This window comes from Rhea pennata, chromosome 1, assembly GCF_028389875.1.
Source record: "Rhea pennata isolate bPtePen1 chromosome 1, bPtePen1.pri, whole genome shotgun sequence".
Taxonomy (NCBI): domain Eukaryota; kingdom Metazoa; phylum Chordata; class Aves; order Rheiformes; family Rheidae; genus Rhea; species Rhea pennata.
The window spans coordinates 1,309,368-1,329,098 of NC_084663.1; the positions used below are offsets into that span (position 1 = coordinate 1,309,368).

Here is a 19,731-nt window from a genome sequence, read left to right on the forward strand (position 1 = left end):
CGGGCAATAAACACCGTCAGCACCCCCCGCTGACGCCTTTCGCAGCCCGGGAGGCTCCGGGTGCAGCCGGCTCCCGGCGGCGAGCGCCGAGGAGGAGCAGCCGGCAGCGCTTCCCCTTCGCGGGTCACGGGACGGGACGAGCGACGGCGCCGGGGCGGCGTCCGGCCTCCCCATCCCACCCCCCACCACCACCACCGCCGGCAGCGCAGCACGGGCAGCTCTCGGGGGGGCACCCGGCCTTTAATGGGGGGCGCGGGCCGGGGGGCTAGCGGAGGTCGTCGGCGGTGAACATGCCGCGGGCGCGGCGCAGGATGGAGTCCTTGCTGGCGTCGTAGGGGTGCTCCTTGGAGGGGATCTCCAGCACGGCGGGCACGGAGCGCGCGTGCGCGTCGATGGCGTGCCGGATCAGCTCCGCGATGTACTGGTTGATCAGGATGATCCCGATGTCGTCCCGGCTCAGGAAGCTCCTGCGTGGTGGCAGCGGGGGGGTCAGTGCCCGGGCACTGGGGTGTCCCCCCCCCACACACACACACCGACCCCTCGGGCACCCCCCTACCCATCCGCCCGGACGCCTGGGTCCCCTGGGCTGCCCCCCCTCCGTGACCTGCATCCTCCCAGGCTCCCCCCCATTCCCAGACACCTGGGTCCCCCCCAAATATGCCCCCTGAGAGCTTCCTGGATGCCTGAGACCCCCCCCCCCGAGCTCCCCTCCCTTCCCCGGATGCCTGAGCCCCCCAGACCTATTGGCCCCCCTTGAGCTCCCCTTTGCCCCCCCCCGAGCTCCCCTTTCCCTCCGCCCAGGACATTTGTCGTCGTCCCCCCCCCCCGGATGCCTGGGCCCCTCCCCGAGCTCTCCCCCCCCTCCGGACGCCTGGGCCCCCCCGAGATCTCCCCTCCCCCCTCAGACACCCGCCCCCCCCCCGAGCTCTCCCCCCTCCCGGACGCCTGGGCCCCCCCGAGATCTCCCCTCCCCCCTCAGACACCTGCCCCCCCCCCGAGCTCTCCCCCCTCCCGGACGCCTGGGCCCCCCCGAGATCTCCCCTCCCCCCTCAGACACCTGCCCCCCCCCCGAGCTCTCCCCCCTCCCGGACGCCTGGGCCCCCCCGAGATCTCCCCTCCCCCCTCAGACACCTGCCCCCCCCCCGAGCTCTCCCCCCTCCCGGACGCCTGGGCCCCCCCGAGATCTCCCCTCCCCCCTCAGACACCTGCCCCCCCCCCGAGCTCTCCCCCCTCCCGGACGCCTGGGCCCCCCCGAGATCTCCCCTCCCCCCTCAGACACCCGCCCCCCCCCCGAGCTCTCCCCCCTCCCGGACGCCTGGGCCCCCCCGAGATCTCCCCTCCCCCCTCAGACACCTGCCCCCCCCCCGAGCTCTCCCCCCTCCCGGACGCCTGGGCCCCCCGGCGAGGCGGAAGCGGGGGGCTGGGGGCGGTTGGGGCTCGCCCCCGCCGCGGCGCACCGGAAGGTCTCCTCGATCTCGGCCAGGCTGGTCTCCTTCTCCACCACGAGGAAGTTGGGCCGCCGCTGCTTGTCGAGCTCGCCCACGCCGCCCAGCAGGAACCCGGTCACCGTGTCCTCGTCGCCCAGCACCGCCAGCAGCTTCCCGCGCCCCGACATGGCCGCCGCCGCCCCGGCTCCGGCTCCGGCCGCCGCCGCGCATGCGCCGCCCCCCCCCCCCGGCACGCCTGGCCACGCCCCGCCGCTCTGGCCACGCCCCCCGCGCCGGCCCTGCATGCCTGGTCACGCCCACTCCTATATCCTCGGCCACGCCCACTCGGGCCGGAGCCACGCCCACCCCGCCCGATCTGCAGCGCCTCGGGCCACGCCCGCCTGCCCCCCACCGCCCTGACCACGCCCACCGGCCCCGGCCCAGCGGCCGCGCCTCTCCGCCTTCTCCCGCTCCGGCCACGCCCACTCCCACTCGGCACCGCCCCCAACCCCTGGCCACGCCCCCAAGCCGCCGGTCCCCGCGCATGCGCAGAACCTCCTCGTCCTTGAGCGAGGGCGGGGGGTGGGGGGGAACCCTGGCGTCCTGCCCTTCCCCCCCCCCCCCCACAAGGGGCCCAGGCGTCCTGCCCCCCCCCCCCGCCCCAGGGACCCCGCACACACAGAGCACAGCACCCGTGAGACACCAGTGGTTTATTGCCGGAGGACGGACCCCCCCAGCACCGCGGCCGCCTCGCGGGCTGCGTAGTTCCCTTTTTTTCTCTCCTTTTTTTTTTTTTTGGTGCATTTTTCTGCTTTTTTACAAAAGGCCGCGGCTGGGGGGGGGGGGTGGTGGGGAGCAGGGGGCGGCTCAGGGCACGGTGACGCGGTAGGGGCTGCCGGGCACGTTGTCGTCGCCCCAGCGCAGGATGAGCACGTAGTCGCCCTTCTCCTTGACGGTGTAGGTGACGTTGTAGACGCGGTTGCCCACGTGCTTCACGTAGACCTCCTCGCAGGGCGTCTTGGGGCCGTGCACCCCCACCATGAGCATGTTGGTGCCTGCGGGGCCGGCGGGGACGTCAGCGGGGTCCCGCCGGCCCCACGCCCTCCCCCCCCCCCAGCCCCGGCCCCGGCCCCACGCACCGGCCTTGCTGCAGTCCACGGTGAAGTGGTTCTTCTGGCCCACGAAGGCGGTGGACAGCCCTGGCCCCCGCGCCACCACCTTGCCGGCGTCCGAGGAGAACTTGGGCAGGGCCCCGAAGGCGGGCGGCCCCCGCGCCGCCCCCCGCGTCACCGTCTCCACCAGCACCGTCGACGTCTCGTGCAGGCTGTGGCCTCCCGAGAGCCGCGGGCCTGGTGGCCCCGAGGGTCACCTCATCAGCCCGGCCCGGGACCCGCCATGGGGGGTGCGTCGGTTGCACCCCGACTCAGGGATGCACCCCGTGTACCACCGTGGGGACGCCGTCACCCCAACCCAGGAAGGCACCCTGTGGCGTACCACCTTGGAGATACTCCCATCACACCACCCAGGGACACCATCGTCACCCCAAACCCGGGGACATCATCACAGCACCCCAGGGACACCCTCAGCCCAACCTGGGGACACGCACCACGAAGCCACCATAGGGACATTCCTGACGCACCGCTGCAGGGATGTCACCCCGACGTGGGGACTTTCCCCATGGCACGCCACCATGGAGACACTGACAGCCCAGCCCAGGACACTGGCTCCCAGACTTGGGCATGTGCCCCATCATACTGTCATGGGGACACCCCCATCGCCCTTGTCCTGGGGACACACCCAGCATGCCACCATGCCACCACCCAACTTGGGGGTCACCCCCATCACCCCAAGCTGAGGATGAGGACCCTGGGGTCTCCCCTTGCCAAACCACCCTGTAGACCCCCATCACAGTGCTATAGGGCAACCCCCCATCACCCTGCCCTGGGGACACCATCACACCCTGACACCATCGTCATCTGGCCCCAGGGACAGCCCCTGCGCACACCACCCCAGAGACTTCATCATCTGGCCCTAGAGACATCCTTGAGCCTGCCACCTGGGGACACCATCACACCACCCTGGAGACATTGCTGCCCTGCCCTGGGGACATCCCACTGCCACATGGCCTGGTCCCAGTGGTGTAGCCATACCGGTGACCTTGGCCTTGAAGGGGCTGCCAACGATGTGGTGGGGGCCACCATACTTGATGGAGATGAGGTAGCTGCCAGGGGCCATAGGGGTGTAGGTGACGCGGTGGCCCTCAGCGCACTCCACGCAGTCCAGCTTCACCTTGGAGGGGCCGTCGATGGTGACCGCCAGCGCGCCCGCTCCCGCGTTGGCCGTCTTCACTAGGAACTCGGAGCACACGCCTGCGCCACCACACACAGGTGTCACCATGGGCACATGGTGCCACCGACATGCACCACCACCACCACGGGCACGGGGTGCCACCACCATGGGGCATGGCCACAGCACCGGGCAGCACTGGGCACTGCCCCCCTGCCACATAGCCATGCCTATGTCCCCAGTGCCACCACCTCATAACCATGTCCCCGTTACCATGGCCCTCTGCAAAGTGCCACCACTCCACAGGTATGTCTCAGTTACCATGGCCATGTTCTCAGTGCCACTATGCCATAGGCATGGCCATGTCCACACTGCTACCACCCCACAGGCATGTCTGCACTACCATGGCCACGTCCCCAGTGCCACCACCACACAGGCATGGCCATGTTTTCAGTGCCACCACCCATAACCACGGCCATGTTGCCAGTGCCACCACCACACAGGCATGTCCCTGTGCCGGCCTGTGATGGCCATCCCCACATCCCCGTTCCCACTCCCACGTAAGGTACCCCCCCCGTGTTCCCGTCCCGCACCCACCGGTGACGCCGCCCTCCAGGCCGGGGCCGTAGGCGGTGACGAGCCCGGGGTCACCAGCCTGGCTCTGCTCGCCCACGCGGACGTTGAAGGGGCTGCCGGGCACGTGGCGCCCGTTGAAGCGCACGTCGATGGAGTGCACGCCGTTCTCCCGCGGCAGGAACCCGATGGCGTACTTGTCTGCGGGCACCCGCACGTCAGTGCCCGTGGTCCCCTCCACACGTCCCCACAGCCTCGTGGACCCCCTCGCCACGGCCCCACGTCTCCCCGTCCCCACAGCCCCGTGTCACCAAGTCTCCCTGTCCCTTCATCCCCACATCCATACATCTCCCCATCCCCATGTCCCCCTGCCCCATGTCCTTCCACCTCCCATCCCCATGTTCCTGCCTACATGAGGTCGACCCTCATGTCCACCTGCTCTACGTCCTCACGCCCCTCCATCACTGATGTGTCCCCCATCACTGTGTCCCCTGTCTCCATGTCCCTCCAACCCTCCATCTCCATGTCCCCATGTCCCTCCAACCCTCCATCCGCATGTCCCTCATCCCCATGTCCCTCCAACCCTCCATCCTCATGTCCACCTGGTCCATGTCCTCATGCCCCTGTGGCCCCCATCCCTATGTCCCCTGTCCCTGTATCCCTCCAACCCTCCATCCCCATGTCTCCATGTCCCTGTGGCCCCCATCCCCATGTCCCCCATCCTGCTGTCCCCCTGCTCCTTTGTCCCCATGTCCTCAGATCCCGTATTCCCATGGCCCCAGACCCCCACATCCTCCCACCCCCAGGTCCCGCTATTCCCGCTGTCCCCGTGCCCGTCGCGGCCGGCACGGCGCACCGCTGTCGAGCTCGGACACGTAGCACTCCTCCACGACGCCGGCCGGCGTGTGCACCTTGGCGTCGATGACACCGCGCGCCCCGTTGAGCTGCACCGCGAACGACGCCGGCTGGTTCGCCTTCAGCCCCGTCTCCTGCGGGCGCCACACCGCGTCGGCACGGCAGGACCCACGCCACAGCCACCCACGGGTGCCCCCAGCACCCCACGCAAGGGGCACGGGGACGCGGTGGGATGGGGTGGCACTAGGTGGCACGTGGACACATGGCAGCAGGAGGACATGGGGAGATATGGGGGGGGACGGCGTGGCACAGGGTGCCATAGGGACGTGGGGGACAGGGTGACACATGGACACAGGGCATACAGGGGACACAGGGTGGCAGAGGGACACGGGGCACAGGGTGGCACGGGGGACACGGGGGAAAAGGGGGCCACAGCGTGGCACCGGGTGGCCGAAGGACGCGGCGGGGGCCGGGCGGGTACCTGGAGGCTGGTGACGGTGAGGCGGCGCGCGTCATCGGACAGCGAGGCCACCGGCACCACGAAGGGGCTGTCGGGGATGTGCTCGTCGTTGAACTTGATGGAGACCTCGTAGTCACCTGCGGGAGCCCGTCGGCGTCCGCGCGTGAGCGCCCGTGCACACGAGCACCCGCGCACGGAGGTGCGTGCACCCATGAGGTGGGTTTGGAGGAGTTGTCGGGTCTGGGCTGCACCGGGGGATTTGGGGGGGATTTGGGAGGTCTAGGCTGTGCTGGGGAATTTGGGGGGGATCTGAGGGATCTGGGGGGGTCTGGTCCATGCTGGGCGATTTGGGCGGATTTGGGGGGATTTGAGGAGATTTGGGGTCTAGGCTGTGCTGGGAGCTCTGAAAGGATTTGGGGGGATCTGGGAGAATTGGGGGTCCGGGCTGGGCTGGGACATTGGAGGGGGGGGGCGGGGGGCGCCTGGGGACCCACCGGGCTCCTGGACCACGTAGGAGACGCCGCAGGAGCCGTCCTTGCGGTCCTCGAAGGCGATCTCGGCCTTGCTGGGCCCCTCGACGGCGATGGAGAGGCCGCCGGCGCCCGCCTCCCGCGTCCAGATGCTGAACTCGCCTGGGGGCGGGGGGCGCGCGTGGGCACGGCCCCCCGCCTGCCCCCCATGTCCCCATGCGCAAAGGCCCCCACATCCCTCCACGTCCCCCAGGCCACCCTATATTCCCCATGTCCCCCCTGCACGCTGCACTCACGTCCCACCAGGTCCTCCACGCACCCCATGCATCTCCATGGCCCCCCACGCACCTCCAGGTCCTCATGTGCCCCCAGCACCCACATGGCCCCCCATGCACCTCCAGGTCCTCATGTCCCCCCAGCACCCACACGGCCCCCCATGCACCTCCAGGTCCTCATGTGCCCCCAGCACCCACACGGCCCCACGCCCCCCCATGCACCACCAGGTCCTCATGTCCCCCCAGCACCCACACGGCCCCATGGCCCCCCATGCACCACCAGGTCCTCACGTGCCCCCAGCACACACGTGTCCCCGTGCCTTCCCATGCACCTCCAGGTCCTCATGTCCCCCCAGCACCCACATGGCCCCCCATGCACCACCAGGTCCTCATGTGCCCCTAGCACACACGTGTCCCCGTGCCCCCCCATGCACCTCCAGGTCCTCACGTCCCCCCAGCACCCACTTGGCCCCATGGCCCCCCATGCACCTCCAGGTCCTCATGTGCCCCCAGCACCCACATGGCCCCATGGCCCCCCACACACCTCCAGGTCCTCACGTCCCCCCAGCACCCACATGGCCCCATGGCCCCCCATGCACCTCCAGGTCCTCATGACCCCCAGCACCCACATGGCCCCATGGCCCCCCACACACCTCCAGGTCCTCATGTCCCCCCAGCACCCACACGGCCCCATGGTCCCCCATGCACCTCCAGGTCCTCACGTGCCCCAGCACCCACATGGCCCCATGGCCCCCCATGCACCTCCAGGTCCTCACATCCCCCCAGCACCCACTTGGCCCCATGGCCCCCCATGCACCTCCAGGTCCTCACGTGCCCCCAGCACCCACGTGGCCCCTTGGCCCCCCTGCCCCCAGGCTCCCCACGTCCCCGCGGGGCTCACCTGGGACGCCGGCCACGCCGCGCTCGAGGCCGGTGCCGCCGGCGCGCACCTTGTGGGCGCCCCCCTCGCCCAGGGGCCCCACGGTGAACTGGAAGGGGCTGCCGGGGACGTGCTGCCCGCGGTACTTGACGTTCACGGTGTGGGGGCCCATCTCCTGGGGCACGAAGCGCACGCTGTACGTGCTGTCCCCCCCCTCCACGATCTCGGCGTCGAAGAGCTTCCCCGAGGGGCTCAGCACCTGCGCCGTCATGTCCTGCGGCGCCGCCTCGCCTGCGCAGGGCGCGACGGGGACGTGAGGGCACCCCTGGGCGCGCACGCGTGCGAGGGACACGCGCGCGAGTGCCCGCGGCCTGCACACGCTCCGGGGAGCCAGCGCCCTCGTGCAAAGGGCACGCACGCACCGCTGCGCGCCCCCCGCCTTGTGAGAGCGCAGCGTTGTGCAAGCAGCAACCGCCCTGCCCGCAGGAGTGTGCAGCCTTGTGCAAAGGGCATGCACACTTCCGTGAGTGGACACTCCCCCAGTGAGGGCACAGCCTTGTACGAAGGACACACACACACACACACATGCAGCCTTGTAAGCGCACACACCCCCACGCGGGATTGTGCACCCTTGTGCAACGGGCGCACATACACCCCTGTGAGCACACGCCGCTGCGAGTGTGCCCCCTTGGGCGACAAGCACGCTGCCATGGGCGCACGTCTCCAAGCAAAGAGCGCACAACCCCGTGTGAGTGCACACACTCGTGCAAAGGGTGTGGGCACGCGTGCCCACGCGCGTGTCCCCCAGGAGGGAGCTCCCCGTGGGAGCGTCCCCACGTGTGAAGCGCGCACACCAGGCGGCCGTGCGAGGGCCCTGCGCGGGGGCGGGCCCCTGTTGGCCTCCCCTCGCAGGACACGGCCCCGTGCGAGGCCCCGTGCAAGCCCTCTCGCGGGGCACAGACACCGCGCACGGGCTCAGGTGCGTCTCTGCAACAGCTTGCACGAGTCCCTGTGCAATGGGCACACGCACAGTGCAAAGGGTGTGTGCTGCCCCCCCCCCCGTTTGAGTGCACACAGCCCCCATGCCAGCATGCAGCCTCTTGAGTGCAAAGCCCTTGTGCAAGCACACGCAGCCCCATGCAGACACATTCCCCCAGGTACAAAGTCCCCTTCACAAGCACACAACCCCCGTGCAAGCACACAGCCCTTGTGCAAGCATATCCCCATGTGCAAATGCATGCACAGCCCCATGAGAGCACACAGCCCCTGTGCAAGCACATTGCCAAGTGCAAGCGCATGTGCAACCCTGTGCAAGCTCACAGCCCCCGTGCACGCACATTGCCACTGTAAGCACATTGCAGCCCTGTGCAAGCTCACAGCCCCCGTGCAAGCATACTCCTGTGCAAGCACACAGGCCCTGCACAAACACATTGCCATGTGCAAATGCACACGCACCCCTGCATGAGCACACAGCCCTTGTGCAAGCACACTGCCATGTGCAAGTGCACATGCAGCCCCGTAGAAGCACACAACCCTGCTGCCAGGCATTACACATGCATGTGCAGCTCTGTGCAAGCGCACAACCCTGCTGCAAGCACACTCCCATGTGCAAGTGCACTCCCCCGTGCAAGCCCGCACAGCGCCGCGCGAGCACCCTCCCCCATACTATCTCACAGCCCCCATGCAAGCGGGCACGTGCAGCGCCCGTGTGAGCGCACGCCCTCGTGCAAGCACACACGCAGCCCCGCGCAGGGGCGGCACACACCCTCCTGGCTGCGGGTGATGCTGGAGAAGGATCCCAGGCCCTCGCGGCCCAGGAAGTCGCCGAAGACGTTGTGGAAGGGGTCCCCGCCGACCTGCGTGGACTCCTCCACCCGCACCTCCCGCTTGGTCTCGCCGCCGCGCGTCTTGCTGATCTCGGTGCGCTCGGTGCGCGTGTAGGTGTGGCTGCTCCGCGTGAAGGTGCGCGTCAGGCGCTCCTGCGCCGACACCATCTGGAACCAGTTCCCTGGGGGCCGCGGCCGCACGCACACACGGACACGCGCACGCACGCACAAACACGGCGACACACAGGGGCACACGTGAGTGCACAGGCACGAGGACATGTGCACGGACACGCACGCGTGGACAGGTGGGCGCGCAGATAGAGACACGGGTGCAAGCAAGGGTGGATGCACGGATGGGTGGATGTACGTGTGGATGTACAGATGCGAAAGCGGATGCACAGACAGATGGAGGCACAGATGGATGGATGCAGAGATAGATGCACAGACGGATGGAGGCATGGATGGGTGGAGGCATGGATGGGTGGACGGAAGTACAGATGGATGGATGCAAGGATGGAGGGATGCATGCAGGGATGCATGCAGGGACGTAAGGATAGATGCATAGATGGATGGGTGCATAGTCACGGGCAGTCACAGACACATGCATGGACAGACAGACACATGCATGAACATACAGATGGATGCATGGATGCACAGTTGGACGGACACACAGAAGGGCACAGACACGCATGGATGGACACGTGGATGGACACGTGGATGCGTGCATAAATGAGCACAGGGAACAGACACACGGATGGATGCACAGATGGACGGGGAGAGAAGGAAGAAGGGGGTGGAGATCAGAGCCAGGGTGGCAGAGATGCGGCGGGACATGTCCTGGGCCCCGTGTGCGGCGGGGACTGCCCCGTCCCCACCAGAGGAGAAGGAGGAGGAGGAGGAGGAAGAGGAAGGCTGGGCCCCAGGGGCCACCCCTACCTGGGATCTTGAGGTTGAGGTCACAGGTGCTGCCGATGGTGGCGATGGAAGGGGCCTGCCGCCGGCGCGTGATGCTCTCCTTCATGCGCCCCTCACCCGTCACCTTCACCGTGAAGGGGCTCCCTGCAGGCGAGGGGTGCCAGGCTCAGGGCTGTCCATGTGGCCGGCCGCAGAGGACCCCAGCATCCAGCCCCCCGCACCCCTGGGTGCACCCGCCTGCCCCTACCTGGAACATGCTTGTCAGCGAACTTGATGTTGATGATGTAGTTACCAGGCTCGGTGGGGCAGTAGGTGACCTTGCAGGTGCCATCCTCCACGTCTTCACAGTTGATGTCCACCTTGCTGGGGCCCTCAATGGACAGGCCCAGCCCACCATAGCCTGGCATTGTGGAGAGGAGCTCAGAGCCGCCACCATGGCCAGCACAGCCACCAGCACCATCCCGGACCAGCCACAGCCATGCCATGGCCATGGTCACTATCCTATCCCAGCCAGCACCACAGCCACCAGCTCAGCCCAGCCCAGTCACGGCCACACCGTGGCCACAGCCACCATCACATCCCAGCCATAGCCACAGCCGTACTCACCATCCCATCCCAGCTACCACCAAAGCCGTGCCACCACCATGGCCATCATCCTGTCCCTGCCATGGCCACAGCCATTACCCCATTCCACCCATGGCCATGGTCACCATCCCATCCCAGTCGCAGCCACACCACTATCAACATCATCATCCTATCCCAGCCACCACCATGGCCACCATCCCAGTGATGGCCTTTGTTTGGCCATGGTGTGGCCACCGTTGTGTCCCACCCACGACCACATCACAGCAAGGACTACACCATAGCCACTGTGCTGTCCCCATCCCCGTGGCCGGGGCTCACCAGCGCTGCGCGTGTCCACGATGAATTCAGATACCTCGAACGTGTGGCCTTCCACGAGCCCTTTGCCCCACACTTTCACCCGGCTGGCGTCACCAATCTCTGACTGCCCCACTAGGATCTTGAAGGGGCTGTTGGTGACATGCTGTCCACTCTTCTTCACGCTCACCACGTGCTCACCCACCTCCTTGGGTGTGAACGAGATGCCTGGGGACAAGCCACCGTCAGCCCCAACCATGCGGCCCCACACTACTGCCATGAAGTCATGGGCACTGCCACGTGGGCATTGCACCAGCCCCCAGCACGGCTGTGGGCACTGGCACCGTCACAGCAGCCCAGGCCCCCTGGTGCTCATCCAGTCAAGGACCAGATACCCAAGCCGTGGCCTTGCAGCCTCCCAGCCCCATAGCCCTGTCTCCCCACGTCCCACAGCCCCACAGCCCATGTCCCCCATCTTTGTGTCCCCACAGCTCTGTGCCTTGTGTCCCCATTCCCCACGCACCATGTCTTCATGTGCCCCTGTCCCCTGTGTCACATCCCCACGCCCCCATGTCCCCACGTCCCCTGTGGTCCCTGCTGTGGCCATGACCGTGGCCCCACGCACCGATGTGGCGGTTGGGCAGCCTCTTGAGCAGGCAGGGCTCCTCGTTGCCCGAGGGTGCCCGGATGCTGGCGGTCAGCAGGCTCAGGTCCGTCTCCGTGATCTTCAGTGACACATCAGTGGAGGTGCCCACGTTGAGCTGGGACGTCCGCATGGAGTCGTCTCCTGCAGGGCCACTGTGAGTGGGACTGGGGGACAGCAGCCACGGGGCTGGGGTGTCCCCTGGGAGGGAGCCCTGCCTGTGGTGGGGCTGGGGATGGATGGGATCCCCAGGGACCGGGGTGGACGGGGCCCCATGGCTGAGTGGATGGGGTCCCCAGAGCTAGAGCTGGACAGGAATCCCATGGTCATATGATGGGGTTCCCCTAGCCATGTGATAGGGTCTCTATGTCCTCACAGGTCCTCCCTGTGACCATACAGAGGTCCCCAAAGTCATGTGGGGGGTCTCTGTGACCTTGGCCATGTTGAGGTCCCTCAGGCCATGCGGGGATCCCCATGACTGTCACCATGCAGGGGTCCCCATGGCTGTGACTGTGCAGGGGAGTCCCCATTGCTGTGTGGAGGGATTTCCCACAGGTGGGGATGGACAAGGTCCCCGTGGCCATGTGATGGGGTCCCCCAGTCCATGCAGGTCCCTTCTCACCAGTGATCTTGGCGGTGAAGGGGCTGCCCGGGATGTGCTTGTCGTCGAAGCGGACGATGATGTTGTAGTCACCGGGGGCCGTGGGCAGGTAGGACACGGTGCAGGTCCCGTCCTTGTTATCCTGGCAGGTGATCTCCGCCTTGGAGGGGCCTTCCACGGCCAGCGAGAGCCCTCCTGGGAGCAGGGACTGGTGTCAGAGGCGCCCACGGGGACACCCAGCCCTGCGCCCCCTGCCCTCCCCAGCTCTGCCAGCCCTCACAGTGCCCTCGTGTCCCCCACTTACCCTCCCCGGCATCCTTGGTGACGATGGTGAAGGTGCAGGGCTTGTTGACCATGCCGTGGCTCAGCCCTGGCCCATAGGCGCTCACGTGCCGCGGGTTGATGGCGTCCACGTAGAACTGGAGGGGACTCCCTGGGGACGTGGGGACAGTCAGGATCGCGGGCGCAGGGCACGTGGGGCCACGGCGCACCGTGCGTGGAGGACACGGCGCCCGGCGCACTGGGTGTGCAGCCCCACGACGCACAGTGCATGGGGCACGCGGGGCGCGCGGGGTCACGCAGCCCCGGGGTGGCCCGCTCACCGGGGATGTGGTTGCCGTCGTAGCGGATGTCCATCTCGTGCAGCCCCTTCTCGGTGGGGGCGTAGCGCACCGTCACCGTCCCGTCCTTGTTGTCCGTGATGTTGGGCCGCGCCGTCTTCCCCGAGGGCATCCGCACCTCGCCTGCGGCCAGCGCGTCACCCGGGCGCCGTGGGGACAGTCCCCAGGGCCCCGGCCCACCGGGCACCCCACGCGCCACCCCACACCCGGGCACCCCTCGCCCTACACCCACACATGGGCACCCCAAGGCACAGGGCACCCGATGCACCAGCCCATGCTCAGGTGGCCCTTGTCTGCACCTGGGCATGGGCACCCCACACACCTCCCCATGCCCGGGCACCCCTCGCCCTGCCACCGTGTCTGGGCACCCTAGCTCCCCCGCGCCCCACACCTGTGATCTCGCCCTTCTGCACTGTGAAGGGGATGACGAGGTTGAAGGGCCGCAGGCTCTCGGTGGCCGCAGGAGGCTCCTCTGTGGCCTGGTACCGCAGGGGGCAAAGACAGGCGTCAGCACCCACAGGCTCCCCATCTGCCCCCAGCACCCACAGCAGTCCCTAGTCTCTGCCCCATGGTGTCCACTCTGGAGTCCAAGTCTTTGCTTGCAATGGTCCCCACCATCTGCCCCATGGCACCTATGCAACCCCCAACCTCTGCTCCACAGTGTTTCCATGGCCATCAGCTCTCTGCCTCATGGCACCCACCATGGTCCCCACCATCTGCCCCATGGCACCTATGCAACCCCCAACCTCTGCTCCACAGTGTTTCCATGGCCATCAGCTCTCTGCCTCATGGCACCCACCATAGTCCCCACCATCTGCCCCATGGCACCTATGCAACCCCCAACCTCTGCTCCACCGTGTTTCCATGGCCATCAGCTCTCTGCCTCATGGCATCCACCATGGTCCCCACCATCTGCCCCATGGCACCTACCACAACCCCCAACCTCTGCTCCACCGTGTTTCCATGACCCTCAGCTCTCTGCCTCATGGCACCCACCATAGTCCCCACCATCTGCCCCATGGCACCTATGCAACCCCCAACCTCTGCTCCACAGTGTTTCCATGGCCATCAGCTCTCTGCCTCATGGCATCCACCATGGTCCCCACCATCTGCCCCATGGCACCTACCACAACCCCCAACCTCTGCTCTACAGTCCTCCCAGCCTTCCCAGCTCTCCAGTGGCCCCATCTCTGCCCCCCGGCCCCGTGGCCATCCTGACGCTTACCAGGACGTGGAAGGGGCTGTTGGGCACGTGCTCGCCCCCGAAGCGGATGGTGATGATGTATTTGCCGGGCTCGGGCGCCGTGTAGTAGATGTCGAAGGTGCCGTCGTGGTTCTCCACCACGTCGACGTCGAGCTCGGCCCCGTCCGGCGTGGACACCTTGCAGGTGACCTTGCCCTGGCCGGCCGCCTTGGCGTCCACCGTGATGACGGTCTCCTCGCCGATCTGGATGGTGGGGCCGAGGCAGGCACCTGCGGAGGGCACGGTCAGGGGGGCCCGGCACGGCGGGGGCCCCGCCGCCCGCCCCCGCCCCGGCCCCACTTACCCAGTCCGTGGCCCCCAATGGATACTGCAAAGAGAGACGAGGGAAAACCAGGTGAGAAGGGGAGCGGGGCCGGGGCTGGGGGGCCGGGGGGCCGGGCTGGGGCCTGCGCTGCTCCGGGGGCAGCGGGGGCGGGGGGCTGCGGGGGGCAGCGCGGGGATGCTGGGGGGCAGCGCAGGGATGCCGTAGGGATGCTGTGGGGTGGCATGGGGATGCTGGGGGGCAGTGTGGGGATGCCAGGTGGATGTCGTGGGGTGGCACGGGGATGCCGGGGGGCAGCGTGAGGATGCCGTGGGGAGGCACAGGAATGCTGGGTGGCAGCGCAGGGATGTCGTGGGGTGGCACAGGGATGCCAGGGGGCAGCACGGGGATGCTATGGGGATGCTCTGGGGTGGCACAGGAATGCTGTGGGGCAGCACAGGGATGCCATGGGGATGCTGTGGGGTGGTACAAGGATGCCATGAGGATGCCATAGAGTGGCACAGGGATGCCGTGGGGCAGCACAGGGATGCTGTGGGGTGGCACAGGGATGCCGTGGGGCAACACAGGGATGCTGTGGGACAACGCGGGGATGCCGTGGGGATGCTGTGGTTTGGCACAGGGATGCCATGAGGCAGCACAAAATTCCATGGGGATGCCATGGGGTGGCACAGGGATGCCGTGGGGCAGCATGGTGATGCCACGTGGTGGCACAGGGATGTCGTGGGGTGGCATGGGACAGCAGGGGGGTTGGTGAGGGGCAGTGCAGCGGTGGGGTGGCACAGGGATGCCGTGGGGCAGCATGGTGATGCCACGTGGTGGCACAGGGATGTCGTAGGATGGCATGGGACAGCAGGGGGGTTGGTGAGGGGCAGTGCAGCGGTGGGGTGGCACAGGGATGCCGTGGGGCAGCATGGTGATGCCACGTGGTGGCACAGGGATGTCGTAGGATGGCATGGGACAGCAGGGGGGTTGGTGAGGGGCAGTGCAGCGGTGGGGTGGCACAGGGATGCTGTGGGGTGGCACAGGGATGCCGTGGAGTGGCATGGGACAGCAGGGGGGTTGGTGAGGGGCAGTGCAGCGGTGGGGTGGCACAGGGATGCCATGGGGTGGTAGGGACAGCAGGGGGGTTGGTGAGGGGCAGTGCAGCAATGCCGTGGGGTGGCACAGGGATGCCGTGGGGTGGAGGGGGATGGGATGGGGTGGCAGAGGGATGCCATGGGGCAGGAGGGGATGCTGCAGAGCAAGGCAGAGATGCTGTGGGGTGGAAATGGGTGGCAGGGGGATGCCATGGGGCAGCGGCAGGATGCTGCAGGGCAGTGCAGGGATGCCATGGGGGCGGCGGAGGGCAGCAGGGGGATGCTATAGGGCAGCGTGGGGGGCACTGTGGGGTGGCAGGGAACACATGGGGGGTGCCATGGGGCAGCGGGGGGGGGGGGGTCCCACGGAGCGGGGAGGGATGGCACGGGGCAGGGGAGCGCTTTGGGGGCAGCACGGGGCCGCCGGCGCGGGCGGCGGCGTGGGGCGGCGGCGTGGGGCGGCGGCGTGGGGCGGCGGCGCGGGGCAGGGCCCACCTGTGACGAGGCACTTGCTGGCGTCGCCGGCGGGCACGGCGTGGATGCGGAAGGGCGAGAAGGGGATCTCGTCGCCGCCGTACTTGATGGTGATGGTGTAGCGGCCCGGCAGGTCGGGCACGTAGGACACCGTGTAGGTGCCGTCGCCGTTGTCCCGGATCGCCGCCTTCTTGGGCTGCCCCTCGGGGTCCTGCGGCACCGCCCACGGCGCTCAGCGCCCGCCGCGCCGACGGGCACCCCCCCCCCGGCCTGGCGCTGCACGCACGGGCTCAGCCCCGGGCAGGATGGGTGCCTGGAACCCCCTCCTCCTCTGGGCATTGCACCATGCACAGGGGCTCAGCCCCGGGCAGGATGGGTGCCAGGAACCCCCTCCTCCTCTGGGCATTGCACCGTGCACAGGGGCTCAGCCCCAGGCAGGATGGGTGCCAGGAACCCCCTCCTCCTCTGCGCATTGCACCATGCACAGGGGCTCAGCCCCGGGCAGGATGGGTGCCAGGAACCCCCTCCTCCTCTGGGCATTGCACCGTGCACAGGGGCTCAGCCCCAGGCAGGATGGGTGCCAGGAACCCCCTCCTCCTCTGGGCATTGCACCGTGCACAGGGGCTCAGCCCCAGGCAGGATGGGTGCCAGGAACCCCCTCCTCCTCTGCGCATTGCACCATGCACAGGGGCTCAGCCCCGGGCAGGATGGGTGCCAGGAACCCCCTCCTCCTCTGGGCATTGCACCGTGCACAGGGGCTCAGCCCCAGGCAGGATGGGTGCCAGGAACCCCCTCCTCCTCTGGGCATTGCAGCGTGCACAGGGGCTCAGCCCCAGGCAGGATGGGTGCCTGGAACCCCCTCCTCCTCTGGGCATTGCACCGTGCACAGGGGCTCAGCCCCAGGCAGGATGGGTGCCAGGAACCCCCTCCTCCTCTGGGCATTGCACCGTGCACAGGGGCTCAGCCCCAGGCAGGATGGGTGCCAGGAACCCCCTCCTCCTCTGGGCATTGCACCGTGCACAGGGGCTCAGCCCCGGGCAGGATGGGTGCCAGGAACCCCCTCCTCCTCTGGGCATTGCACCGTGCACAGGGGCTCAGCCCCAGGCAGGATGGGTGCCAGGAACCCCCTCCTCCTCTGGTCATTGCACCGTGCACAGGGGCTCAGCCCCATGCAGGATGGGTGCCTGGGACAGCCCTGGGCATTGCAGTGTGCACAGGGGCTCAGCCCCAGGCAGGATGGGTGCCAGGAACCCCCTCCTCCTCTGGGCATTGCACTGTGCACAGGGGCTCAGCCCCATGCAGGATGGGTGCCTGGGACAGCCCTGGGCATTGCAGCGTGCACAGGGGCTCAGCCCCAGGCAGGATGGGTGCCAGGAACCCCCTCCTCCTCTGGGCATTGCACTGTGCACAGGGGCTCAGCCCCATGCAGGATGGGTGCCTGGGACAGCCCTGGGCGTTGCACCGTGCACAGGGGCTCAGCCCCAGGCAGGATGGGTGCCTGGGACAGCCCTGGGCATTGCACCGTGCACAGGGGCTCAGCCCCAGGCAGGATGGGTGCCCGCTCACCAGGATCTGGACGGTGAGCAGCCCCTCGCCGGCGTCGCGGGCGTCGATGGTGAACTCCACGGGCAGGCTGGCCGGGATGCCGCTGGCGCTGAGCCCCGGCCCGCTGGCGCGCACCTTGCTGGCGTCGTGGGCTGGCAGCACCTTGATCTTGAAGGGGCTGGAGGGGGCGGGCGGTGGGGGGGGCTCAGTGGGGCTGGGGCGCCGCGCCCCCCGCCCCCGCGCCCGGCCGGCGGCGGGGGTCCCTCACCTGCGTGGCACCTCCTGGTCGGCGTACTTGACGGCCACGGTGTAGGGCCCGTCGGTGGCCGGGGTGTAGTTCACCTTGTGGGTGCCGTCCCCGTTGTCACGCACCTCCACCGGCTCCGCCAGGCCTGCGGTGGGGGGGGGGGCAGTCAGTGGGGCCGGGCGCCCCGTGGGGGCGCAGTGCCCCTGGGACAGAGCTTCCCGTGGGGCAGGGCACCCATAGGAAGGGCTCCCCATAGGCCACGGCACCCCCGGGCAGGGCACCCCTTGGGAGAGGGCACCCGGTGGGTCTGGGCTGCCCTGGTCAGGGCCCCATGGGACAGGGCGCCCCCAGGCTGGGCTTCCTATGGGGCAGAGCATCCCCTGGGGCAGAGCACCCTATGGGGCAAGACCCCCCCCCCCGCAAGCCGTGCCCCTGTCCCCTGTGCCCCGCGGTGCCCACGTACCGGAGGGGCCCAGCAGCGTGACCTCGAGGGGGGCCAGCCCCGCCGAGCTGCAGTCCACGGTGAAGGTCTGGGGCACCCGCGCCCTCACGCTGGGGCCCAGCCCCGGCCCCGAGCACTTCACCTTGCTGGGGTCCACCACGTCCTTCACCGGCACCCGGAACGGGCTCCCTGGGGAACGGGGATACGGTCAGCACGGGACCGGGGACAGCATCAGCACGGGGTCGGCACGGACGTGAGAGCACCGCGGGCCCAGGGCCAGCACACGTGTGGGGTGAGCGTGGGCACCGGGTGAGCACGGGTGTGGGGTCGACACGGACACAGGGACACCAAGGACACGGGAGCAACACTGCCACAGGGACACCACAGGTGTGGGATCAGCATGGTGTGGGGTCATCAGGGACATGGGGACAGCATGGGCATGGGGACACCCTGGGTATGGGATCAGCATAGGCGTGAGGCCACCACTGGCACAGAGACAGCAAGGACACCGGGACACCACGGCCATGGGACCAGCATGGACATAGGGACACCACTGACATGGAGACAGCAGGGGGACAGCGCCGCGGCAGCATGCTCACAGGATCGTCACCAGCACGAGGTGGCACAGGCACTCAGCACCATCCCACAGCCACCAGCACCCAGGACCCAAGTCCACCCCACAGCCACGCTAGTGCCCACCACCCCCCACCCCCAGTCCCGGTCCCCGGCGCGCACCGGGGATGGGGTGGCCGCCGAAGGTGATGTTGACGTCGTAGTCGCCGGCGGTGAAGGGGATGTACTCCACGGTGCAGCTCCCGTCCTTGTTGTCCTTGCATGACATCTTGGCCTCCGAGGGGCCCTCGATGGCCAGCCCCAGCCCCCCAGTGCCCGCACCCCTGGGGGACACGGGGGACGTGAGGGGCTGGGTACCCCACAGCCATGGAGCCCCTGCCAGGGCGTCCCCAAAGCCAGGCAGACCCAGTGGTCACAGCTCAGGTCAGGACATGGAAGGGGCAGAGTGGCTCTGGGACCTGTTGCCAGTGGCGGGCAGGGGTGCCACGGTGGCGGGGGGAAGGACAAGGTGCCACAACGGTGGCAGGACTGGTTGCTGGAGAGGATGGGGTGCCACGCTGGTGACAGAGGCCCTGCCTTCGGGGCAGGGTGCCATGTCCATGGGGGTACCGGGTGGTGCCATGTCCATGGCAGGGTGACGTGTGCCACATGCATGGTTGGGGTGGGGGGAGGGAGATGCAACATCAGTGGCAGGGTGATGGGACGTGTCACATCAGTGGCAGGGTGCCAAGTTGATGGTGAGGGGAGAGAGGTGCCACCTTGGTGGCAGGGTGCCACATCCACAGCAGTGTGACAGAGGTGCCACGTCCATGGCAGGGTGTCACCTCCGTGACAAGGGGACAGAGGTGCCACGTCCATGGCAGGGTGCCATGTGCATGGTCAGGATGGGGTGCCCCATTCGTGGTGGGGGATAGAGGTGCCACATGCATGGCAGGGGGACAGAGGTGCCACTTGTGTGGCAGGGTGCCATGTCCATGGCAGGGTTGCAGAGGTGCCACGTGTGAGGAGGGGTGACAGAGGTGCCACATGCATGGCAGGGTGCCATGTGCATGGTAGGGGATGGAGCTGCCCCCTACGCGGTGGGGGTGGAGGTGCCGCGTGCGAGGCAGGGTGTCAGATGCACGGCTGGAGGACGGAG

At 68.3% G+C, this 19,731-nt stretch overlaps 2 protein-coding genes across 5 annotated transcripts in view; both read right to left on the reverse strand.

The window, feature by feature from the left end:
* Positions 1-221: 221 nt before the first annotated feature.
* On the reverse strand, positions 222-1,663 carry ATP6V1F (ATPase H+ transporting V1 subunit F). Its single transcript, XM_062579760.1, has 2 exons — positions 1,458-1,663; positions 222-467 (listed from the first exon to the last, which is right to left on the reverse strand). Exons 1-2 carry the CDS (start codon positions 1,613-1,615, stop codon positions 266-268), a joined length of 360 nt encoding a protein of 119 aa, XP_062435744.1. The 5' UTR covers positions 1,616-1,663; the 3' UTR covers positions 222-265.
* Positions 1,664-2,122: 459 nt separating this feature from the next.
* The window catches only part of FLNC (filamin C), a 37,075-nt gene continuing 19,466 nt past the window's right edge, over positions 2,123-19,731 (reverse strand). Inside the window, exons 24-47 of one of the 4 annotated variants that reach the window (XM_062579513.1) lie at positions 18,756-18,916; positions 18,042-18,209; positions 17,600-17,723; positions 17,353-17,509; positions 15,808-15,997; positions 14,258-14,281; positions 13,936-14,183; positions 13,102-13,189; positions 12,693-12,833; positions 12,395-12,523; positions 12,112-12,285; positions 11,472-11,633; positions 10,871-11,074; positions 10,215-10,367; positions 9,989-10,111; positions 8,992-9,234; positions 7,248-7,517; positions 6,096-6,233; positions 5,623-5,738; positions 5,143-5,275; positions 4,311-4,487; positions 3,578-3,796; positions 2,567-2,776; positions 2,123-2,482 (exon numbers count right to left, since the gene is read on the reverse strand). In XM_062579513.1, the coding sequence (XP_062435497.1) occupies positions 2,295-2,482; positions 2,567-2,776; positions 3,578-3,796; positions 4,311-4,487; positions 5,143-5,275; positions 5,623-5,738; positions 6,096-6,233; positions 7,248-7,517; positions 8,992-9,234; positions 9,989-10,111; positions 10,215-10,367; positions 10,871-11,074; positions 11,472-11,633; positions 12,112-12,285; positions 12,395-12,523; positions 12,693-12,833; positions 13,102-13,189; positions 13,936-14,183; positions 14,258-14,281; positions 15,808-15,997; positions 17,353-17,509; positions 17,600-17,723; positions 18,042-18,209; positions 18,756-18,916 (3,940 nt within the window). In that variant the 3' untranslated portion in view covers positions 2,123-2,294. The remainder of the gene's footprint in view (positions 2,483-2,566; positions 2,777-3,577; positions 3,797-4,310; positions 4,488-5,142; positions 5,276-5,622; positions 5,739-6,095; positions 6,234-7,247; positions 7,518-8,991; positions 9,235-9,988; positions 10,112-10,214; positions 10,368-10,870; positions 11,075-11,471; positions 11,634-12,111; positions 12,286-12,394; positions 12,524-12,692; positions 12,834-13,101; positions 13,190-13,935; positions 14,184-14,257; positions 14,282-15,807; positions 15,998-17,352; positions 17,510-17,599; positions 17,724-18,041; positions 18,210-18,755; positions 18,917-19,731) is intronic. The other 3 variants (XM_062579528.1, XM_062579519.1, XM_062579537.1) reach the window with 3 other exon arrangements.